This window comes from Herpailurus yagouaroundi, unplaced genomic scaffold, assembly GCF_014898765.1.
Source record: "Herpailurus yagouaroundi ecotype Mexico unplaced genomic scaffold, PumYag 136732, whole genome shotgun sequence".
Lineage (NCBI taxonomy): Eukaryota > Metazoa > Chordata > Mammalia > Carnivora > Felidae > Herpailurus > Herpailurus yagouaroundi.
The window spans coordinates 1-10,373 of record NW_024422238.1 but is presented as its reverse complement, the minus strand read 5'-3'; the positions used below and the strand labels follow the sequence as shown (position 1 = coordinate 10,373).

Here is a 10,373-nt window from a genome sequence, read left to right as displayed (position 1 = left end):
GCACCTATGTGAGACACACATGTCCCAAAGGCCTTGTAACGGGCCTCCTGAGAGGCAAGCTGTAGAACTGCTCGAAGGATGAAGATATAAGACAGGATAACAAAGAGCAGGTCCAACACCACTATAAACATGGCCACAGCAATGCCATAGATATTGTTGAAGCGAGTGTCCCCACAGGCAAGCCTTACCACAGCCATGTGCTCACAGTAGCAGTGGGCAATTAGGGGGCCTCGGCAGTAGTGGAAACGTCTGAGCAGAAAGGGGAGTGGAGTCATTAGTGTCACAGCCCGAGTCACAGCAGCCATGCCAATCCTAGTGATAAGGGACCGAGTCAGGACTGTGGTGTAGTGCAGTGGCTTGCAGATAGCCACATAGCGGTCAAAGGCCATGGCCAGAAGCACTGCTGACTCCATGATAGAGAAGGAGTGGAGAAAGAACATCTGGACCAGACAGGCATAGAAGTTGATCTCCTGATCTCTGAACCAAAAAATAGCTAGCATTTTGGGAAGTGTTGTAGAAGAGAGAACCAGATCAATGACTGCCAGCATGGCCAGAAAGAGGTACATGGGCTCGTGGAGGGCGGCATCGGTCTGGATGATGAAGAGGAGGGTGCAGTTGCCTAGCAGGGCCAGAGTATAGGCGAAGGAGAATGGAATAGAGATCCAGACATGCAGGTGTTCCAAACCTGGAATTCCTACCAGCAGGAAGGAAGTTGGATGGGTTGTGGTAATATTGGAGGCTGTCATGGTTTTTTGATATCTTCCTTGTCTATTTTTACAGGGCTCCTTCACCTTCTATATATAGAGAGAGAGAATTAGCTCTTGTTCCTGTTGCTAAACTTTAAACAAAATTGGTTAGTAGTCCTCATAGACCTGGATAAGTATAATCCATGTTTTCTACCCTTAAGGAACTCTGAATCTCATTGAGTAGATAGAACATAAAACATCATTAGAATTGATATTACAAGACAACTTACATAAAGAAATGGAGAAAAGGTAGTGTTTTCTGTGTTCATGGTGACATCAAGAATACCCTGATAAAAGAAGTGAAAATATGTTTGAACTAATTCATTGTTTTAGGACACACATTTGTACATGATGATCAAGCTAAGCTAACAATCACAAAAACCAATTTACTGTCCTGAAATCTCAGGCCTTGAGTGTCTGTATAAGTTGAATAAAGCTTGCAGTTTGTAATGCCCCGATTTATTACAAAATCTGTTTTCTCTAGCACTACTCTGAGATATGGTTGCCACTAGTCACATGTGACTATTTAAATTTGATTAAAATTATTCAATATCTCAGTCACAACACTTTTAAGTGCTTAACAGACACACATGACTAGTAGCTAGCATATTGGACTGTTCAGATACAGAATATTTCCATCATTGCAGAAAGTTCTATAGGAAAGAACTGCTCTGGAACATATCTTTCAGGTCCTCTCCACATTCACAAATCTCTGTAAGTACAGCCTTGCCTCTAGCTTACTGAGAAAATGAGGAGCTGCTGTGTCTTTTGGTTCTCCATCTAAATTCATGTTAAAGTCCCTATTCATGTGGCTCTCCCTCCATTCTCCTCACAGCTTCTTCATTCTCCTCATAAAAGAACTCTCATCTTTAGCAAGAATGCTATTTTCTTTACTATTTAAATTCAAGTTAGTTAACATATCGTGTAGTATTGGTTTCAGGAATAGAATTTAGTGATTCATCGCTTATGTATAACACCCAATGCTCAACCCAAGTGCCCTCCTTAATGCCTGCCCATCCCCCTACCCACTCCTCCTCAAGCAACCCTCAGTTTGTTCTCTGTATTTGAGTCTTTTATGGTTTGCCTCACTGTTTTTATCCTTTTTCCTTCCCTTCCCCTATGTTCATCTGTTTTCGTATAAGTGAAATCATACAATATTTGTCTGACTTATTTTGCTTAGCATAATACACTCTAGTTTCATCCACATTGTTGCAAATGGCATGCTTTAATTCTTTTGGATCACTGGGTAATATCAACAATTTTTATCTTTCCCTCTAGCTCATTTTTATTTTTTCAAATCATTAAACACTGGAGTGGCCCAGTTTTTATGCGATCTTTCTTCTCTTATGGGATACAGTTAATGTGGGTTTTTTTTTTTTTTAAGCACAAGTCCTTATCTCCAAGCCCCTGTTTCTTCCTCTCTAAATAAGGAATAGCAATGCTCTGTTTTTATGTAAGGATTATAGGGAAGAGTAAGTGGGATTATATATAAAATCCTTTTGTACAATCAGGATTTGCTGAGCCTTATTTGTCATATAAGTGTATCTCTCTCTTCCTCCATAAAACTACACTTTTATTTATTTATTTATTTTTTAATTTTTTTTTCAACGTTTATTTATTTTTGGGACAGACAGAGACAGAGCATGAACTGGGCAGGGGCAGAGAGAGAGGGAGACACAGAATCGGAAACAGGCTCCAGGCTCTGAGCCATCAGCCCAGAGCCCGACACGGGGCTCGAACTCACGGACCGCGAGATCGTGACCTGGCTGAAGTCGGACGCTTAACCGACTGCGCCACCCAGGCGCCCCAAAACTACACTTTTAAAAAATTAATATTCTCCCTCCTTTGATCAGGTCTGAACACTCTGTTCAACAGTGCATGAACCCTACCTCTCTGATTCACAGTCTCAAGAGTGGGAGCATAATGGAGCCAGTCACCTTCCCCTAATATCCAGAACATGGGAACCTGTTTTTGTAGTTAATATTTTATCCTGTTTGTACTATTTCAAGAGCTAAAATGACCACTCTAGACAATAGAACTTGTCTATTTGTTTTTTCTCCTAAAATTGTTTAGAGGGGTCTCATACACAGAAAGTACTCAGTTAATGCGTGCATCTATTTTAAAGTCAGTAAAATATATCCTTAAAAGATATCAGAATGATGGATTTGAAAGATTACTCAAACAGGAAGATAGTCACCTAAGGTCCTTCAAGGATGTGGCTTGTGGGAGAGGAACCTATAAGAAATATTTCTCGTTGAGCCATTCAAATAAAAGGGGCCAGTATGATTACCCCATCAGCAACCCTGGAAGAACTTGGAACTCAGGAAAAGGGGGGAGGGGGGATTAAAGTTTACAAAGTATTTATCTGCTTGCTCTAGGCAGGCCCTAGGGAATAGTAAAAGATTTTAAAGTTTATGGATATTTTTATCTATAGAACTTCTAGGGAATGGACTCAAATTTATACAAGTGCTCACATATTTTCCTGTCTGCAAGATTTAAAAATTTATTTCCAAGTACAAATATTCATCTATAAAATGATTGAATTCATAGACAATATAACAAAATGTGAGTTTTTATTACAGAGGAGCCTAAGAAAGTAAATGCCATTAGAAAGTCTTTGCTGATGCTCATTAACCAAGAGTTCGCACTGTTAGAATTTATGCAAACTTCTAAAATCAGTCCCTATCACCTACTGTATCATGATACCCTATTTGGATCTGTTTCAGAAATCACATTTGTTTTCTTTCATTTCTTTGACTTATTTTGATGTATTATGAAAAATTGTGAATTTCCAAGAGCATATTATTACCAAGATGATTTTGTCTCCTTATATTTGAAATGGCATTGCAAAATGATTTCCTGTAGAGCTTATCATTGTAGCAGAGGTCACTTTAAAGACTGTTTTAAAGAATAATGCCCAAGTTAATGGCTCCTATCTCTTCCCTTAACACTCATTCTCTAGAAGGAAGAGACCAGTAGACAATGGTTGAACAGCATGTTTCAATTAACACATCATTATTCAAAAATATGTATTTCTTACCTTTCCCTGTATCTTTCTAGTTCAGGCTCATTTTCTCTCTTGACTAATGCAGAAGCCTCCTAACTGGGCCCAGGGATACTGGTAAGTGTGGGAAGAGGAATGATAAGTGAGAAATGATAGGATCCACATAGGAATAATCAGCCAAAACTTCTTGGAGGTGAACCAGTGTTTCTGGTTATCCTCTATAGTGAAGGGAGTTTCTGGAGTTTGTAGACAAAATATTTGGGTTGGATTCTTAGTACTTATGCCTCCTTCGTTGAAGAGCCAAAACAGAGGCAATAAAGGAACTGGGCAGAGAGCAGGGAGTTGATGCTTAGGAACAGGACTAGGTATGGGAGGAAATTGAGAGTGTCCTTATCCTTCCCCACTCCCCACATGTCACCTCTTGTTTTAAAAAACACAAGAGGACTCCCCTGACCCAGGGCTCCCACCCCTTGAGTTCGCTGCAGCCCAAGCCACCTCCCTCTTTGTGGTTCAAATCATGCCTCCCAGGGGTCATGCTTAACTCTCCAGACACTGAGTGCTTCAGGTAAATCCTGCTTGTGCCTTGGTCTTTAATGTGCTTCTGTTTACCTCTACCCCATCCTTGCAGTGTCTCCTAACAAAGAGAGACTCATTTAAACATATAAACCAAAGCCAATTCCTGTTTGTGACCTGGAAGGGCAGGAACTCCAGCCTAACCAAGCAAAAATATCTGATCTTATTTTGCATACATGTTACATATTAGCTGCAGCTAGACATGGATTTCCAGCTTGTAACTTTGGAATGGCACTTCCCTGATCTCAGATGGGTTTCCTTATCTCTAAAATGGAAATCATAATCCCAATTTTTCCTAAACCACAAGAAGAATAGATCACTAACTATATAATCGAGAAGCCATTATGATTATGATGTAATTACTTATTAATAATTACCACTTATAAATAATAAAAAGTGATATTCTACCTACAACTGGACTCAATGCTGCTATTTTTCAAAGACCCAAGAAAGGAACTAGTTTATACCTTATACCAGAGTCTGCCATGGATGATGATGACGACTACTACAATTTCCCATGATACTTTATCTTTAATTTGAAAGATGCTCTTTTAATTTTGACTTAATTTTGTCTTTATTTTGTCTTATTGTGATAAGAACACTTGAGACCTATCCTCTTAACAAATTTTAAGTGTACAATACATTGACTACAGGTACAATTTTGTATACATTCATCTTAGCTGAAACTTTATGCCTATAATTTTCCATTTCCCCTCCCCCCAGTTCCTGGTAACCATAATTCTAGTCCTTGATTTTATGAATTTGAATATTTTAGATACTTCATATTAGTGTAATCCTGCAGAATTTATCCTTCTGAGTCTGGCTTATTTCACTTAGCATAATAAACTCAAGGTCCATCCATAATGTTGAATATTGCAGAATGTCTTTTTTTAAGGCTAATTAGTATTTCATGAAATATGCATACCACATTTTCTTTATCCATTCAGCTGTTGATGGACTTCTAGGCTTTTTTTCCCACTTCTCAGCTATTGTGAGTAATGCTGCAATGACTACAGGAGTGCTAATATCTTTTCAAGATCCTGACTTCAATTCTTTTTGGATATATACCAAGAAGTGCCAGATCATATGGTAGTTCCATTTTTAATTTTTTGAGAAACTTTTGTGCTGTTTTCCATAGCAGCTGCACTATTTTGCATTCCCATCCACAGTGTGTGCAAGAATTCCAATTTCTCCACTGTGTTCTCTTCACCAGCACTTGTCTTTGATAATAGCCAATCTGACAGGTGTTAGGTGATACCTCATTGTAGTTTTGATATACATTTCCCTAATAATTAGTGACCATAAGCATTTTTTCACATACCTGCTTGCCGTCAGAATGTCCTCTTTGAGGAAATGTGAATTCAAGTCCTTAGCCCATTTCAAAATGGGGTTATTAGTTTGAGCTGTAAGAGTTCCTTATGCTTTTAGAGATTAACTTCCTATCAAATACATGGTTTGCAAATATTTTCTCCCATTCCATAGTTGCCTTTTTACTGTTGATTGTCTTCTTTGCTGTGTACTTTGATGTAGTCTTACTTTTTAATTCTCATTTTGATATAGTCCTACTTGTTGACTTTGACTTTTGTTTCCTCTTCTTTAAATGTCATTCCATGAAATCACTGCCAAGACCAAGGTCATGAAGATTTTCCCCTATGTCATCTTCTAGGAGTTTTACAGCTTCATGTCTTATGTATAGTCTTTAATTCATTTTGAGTTGATTTTCATGTATGCTGTAAGATAGGAGTACAATTTCCTTATGTAGATGCCCAATTTTCCCTTCACCATTTGCTGAAGAGACTGTTTTCTCTATTGTGTATTCTTGACACCCTTGTTCATGGATCAATTGATCATCTGTGTAGATTTATTCCTGGGTTTTCTTTGTGTCATTAGTCTATATATCTATGTTTATGCCAGTACCATACCATTTTGATTACTATAGTTTTGTAATACTTTTTGGAATCAAGAAGTGTGCTGTCTCCAGCTTTGTTCTTTTTTCTCAGGATTTGTCTGAAAATTCATAGCATTTTATAATTCCATGTGAATTATGGAATTCTTTTTTCTACGTCCATAAACAATATTTGTGGTTTTCATAGAGGTGCATTGAATCTGTAAGTTGCTTTGGGTACTATGGACTTTTTAATTCTTCCAATCCATGAACACAAGAGGTCTTTCCGTTTTTTTCATGTTTAATTTCTTTCAATAATATTCCTTAGTTTTCAGTATTTAAATCTTTGACCTCATAAGTTTATTCCTAACTGTTTTATTCTTTTTGGTGCTATTATATATGGGATTCTTGTACTAATTTCAAGATAATTAGTATATACAAACACAACTTTCTTTGTATATTGATTTTTGTATTCTGTAAATTTCCTGACTTGTTTGTTCTAACAATATTTTTATGGCATCTTTGGGATTTATTATATATGAGATTTGTCACTGACAAAAGGATAATTTTACTACTTCCTTACCAAATTTGGATGCCTCTTATTTCTTGTTAGTGCTTTGGCCAGGACTTCCAGTACTACATTAAATAGAATTAGCAAGAGTGGGCATTCTTGCCTTGTTCCTGATTTTAGGAGAAAATCTTTGTTTTTCACATGGAGAATGTTACAGACTTTTCATATATAGCCTTTATCAAATTTATGTGTTTTTCTTCTAGTACTATTTGATTTTATCATATAAGTATATTGAATTTTATCAAATGCTTTTTCTGCATCTATTGAGATAATTGTGATTTTTTAAATTCATTATTCTGTTAATGTGGCACATCATTAATTGATTTTTTTTATATTTTTGTATATATAAGACCCCCCAGAATAAATCCTACTTGGTTGTGGTGTATGATCCTTTTAATGTGCTGTTGGATTTGGTTTGTTAGGATTTTCATGGCTATGATCATCAGGGATATTATCCTATATTTCTTATGATGTCTTTGGCTTCAGTATCAGGATAATCCTGGCCTCATAAAATGAGTTTGAAAGTGTTCCCTCTTCTTCGATTTTTTTTTTTGACAAGATTGAGAAGAAGTAGTGTTAATTCTTTAAATATTTGGTAGAATTCACCAATGCAGCCCTCTGTTACTGGGTTTTTCCTTAATGGGAGATTTTTCATCACTGGCTTAATCTCTACACTATTTATGGGTCTGCTTTGGCTTTCTATTTCTCCATGATTTAGTTTTGGTAGGTTATATGTTTTAAAAGCAATCTCAGAGCTCTATACCCCAACTATACATAGTTCCTTTTGACAGAAGTATACTGGGTCTAACTTTATCTTTCCTAACTGTTGGCTTCTGGGTGTGTGTACTGAGCTCTCCTTATGATGGATGATCTCCTAGAATGTTGAAACAAAATAAGATTTCTACGTAACACCTTTAAATTTGGAACTTAAATTAGCCAAGCTCAGCAAGGCTGAGGAGATACAGACTATATGAAGGGAAACTAACCTAAATATTAATGTGGGAAAAGCTAACATCAGGGGCAAATTGCAGGTGAGACAGAAAAAAAAAAATCCACTTTGGATTGAGAGAAAGTTGATGATGGAATGAGGACACACTATTCAGTTATATGTGTCATGTTTGTAGGAAACAGGGATCTAGAGCCATGGCCAGGAGGCTGAGGTGACAGGTTTAATAGAGTGACTGACTATAGCTTATAGTCAAAACATCCAGATAAGAGCCAGATAAAGTATACAGGGTGTGAAGGAACAAAGTACCTTGCTTTGCCTCTTGACTCCATTCTGAAGGGATAAAACCTAATTTCATGGATGCAGGGATAAAAAGCACATGGAGTAGGGAATGGCCATAGCTTAGATAACTATGTTGAAGGTCACTAGTAGAATATTAGAACATTTCAGCTCAATTCCATTTGCTTTTCTGTCTTTTGTTCAGCCAATATTTATATTTATCCACATATCTAGCTTTTCTGTTCAATTCCTCCTGCAATTCTATGTTTCTACCTGGCTCATTTTCCTTCAGCCTAAAGGACTACTTTTAGTTTTGCTTTTAGTGCAGGCCTAATATTGACACATTCCATCAGTTTTTGTTAGTAACACTTGTTCTTTTGTCTTCATTGTTGAAGAATACTTTCATTAGTACTAGAATTTTAGAGGGGTAATTCTTGTACACATTTTAAGATATAACTTGTTTCTGACTAATCCTGGTGGTTCTGATATTAGATTACCTGGCTATGGGATCTTTGTAATATTGGACTTATAATGGAAGCAAAGCCATTCTTTCCTCATTGGGGATGGGTAAGATCTACAGGCTGGTGACATTCCTCATGTAAGTCATCAGAAGGATAAGAAGACCTCTGTTTGGAAATAGTTTCTTTCAAGTTATACTATACACTGTGTTGTTAGTATTTGCAGTTTTTAAGCTTTCCACCTGTACCAACTATGCTCAGAAGAAACAAGAGGTTTTAACAAAATAGAAACTAAAGGTAGAATATCATTTCTGTGTGCGTGTGTGTGTGTGTGTGTGTGTGTGTGTGTGTGTGTGTGTGTGTGTTTTGGTGTCAGAGGGAATTATAAAAGCAGAGATGTGAACCAAGCATAAGACCCTGGGTTCTTGCTACAGTCTCCCCTCTTTGAAACTTCCATCCTTCCATACCTCACCTGACATAGGCTCAGATTCTTTCAAAGCTAAATAACATGTCTAGATATATATGTAGACCCAGAGACAGAAATTAAGGCAGAATAAGATAGAGATATATAATTTCTAAAGAGTAGTCTGAGGAAACAAGGGACTCACAAGATAAAAAAAGAAGAATGCATTTGTGGAAGATGGTGTATGAGGGCCTGTATGATCACACACAAATTTTAGTTGTCAGGATTAACATTAAGGAAATTTTCTAGCATGTAAGTTTGCATTGGATAGAAGAAAAGAAAGAGAATACAGGTCAATATCCCCATCTCCTGTCTGTTTTGCCTACCTATGTCTTTCATGACACTGAGCCTTGTGATGGGCAGGTCAGAGAGGACAACCTATTATGTTTAGCATTTCCTCCTTTGTCTTAGGACATAGACATAAGTGCAGCACCCCCACCTTAATGAAATATGTATTCCCAGCACAGATTTAGGACTCAGTAATGTTTTGTGACTGGATTATGGAATGAATAAAGAATTCACATTCTTGGTGAAAACATAAGTTAGATATGTGTGCAAAGAGTTGCATGATGTATAAAGAAATGGCAGGGGACATGTTTTACTCAGAGATTGGTCATGAGAATATAGAGGTCAAAATAAGTCAAAGAATACATAGGCTAACTCAACTGAAGAAATAAATTTTAACAAGCAAAACTGTCTGACTTGGAACCTGTAGCCCAGGAAGATTATGAGTTCGCCAAAACTGGTAATATTTAGCTAGATACTGGACATCGACTTTCAAACTGTATAGGTACTCTTGTTTCAGATGAAATGTTGGTCTTTCCCAGTTCATGATCCCAGTGGCTCTGAATAGAAACTCAGATTCTCACAGTCTTATTAAATGAACTTGAAAGCATCTTTGTGTCTTTAGATGATGTTACCAAGAGGAGAGTGGGTCAAACCTTTGTCAAGCCTCCTAATAGAGTGGGCTCTTTGAGAAGGCAGCAAAGTCAGCAGTCAGCCTTTGAATTCAAAGGCTACCAAAGAATACAGCCCCATGAGTCCTGATCAGACTGGTGACTGAGTTTCAGGACATCATTAAGTTTTTTCATTACACCAGGAAAGAACTAAACTGGCATTCCTCCACTTCCTATCATACCCCCCACCCCCAGTTCAGCATTCAGTCTGTCCCACTCTTTTTCCACCTGTCCCTAACTCTCCATTTATACATCCTTTCTTGAGAACAGTCCTAAGACTCGCTTGCGAATCTGCTTGGTCTTGACACCATAGATGATGGGATTAATCATGGGTGGGAAGAGCAGATAGAAATTAGCAAAGAGTATGTGGACATGAGGGGCAGCCTGGCGAGCCACACGGTGCATGACTGAGGAGATGACCACAGGTGTGTAGAAAGCTAAGATAGCACCTATGTGAGACACACATGTCCCAAAGGCCTTGTAACGGGCCTC

At 37.6% G+C, this 10,373-nt stretch overlaps 1 protein-coding gene across 1 annotated transcript; it reads right to left on the bottom strand.

Moving 5' to 3' along the window:
* Positions 1 to 8: 8 nt before the first annotated feature.
* Positions 9 to 746, bottom strand: LOC121026564 (olfactory receptor 52K1; the record flags this gene model as incomplete). Its single annotated transcript, XM_040469376.1, has 1 exon — positions 9 to 746. A coding segment is annotated over exon 1 (738 nt), but the record flags the coding sequence as incomplete, so codon positions are not given.
* Between the last annotated feature and the right edge of the window lie 9,627 nt (positions 747 to 10,373).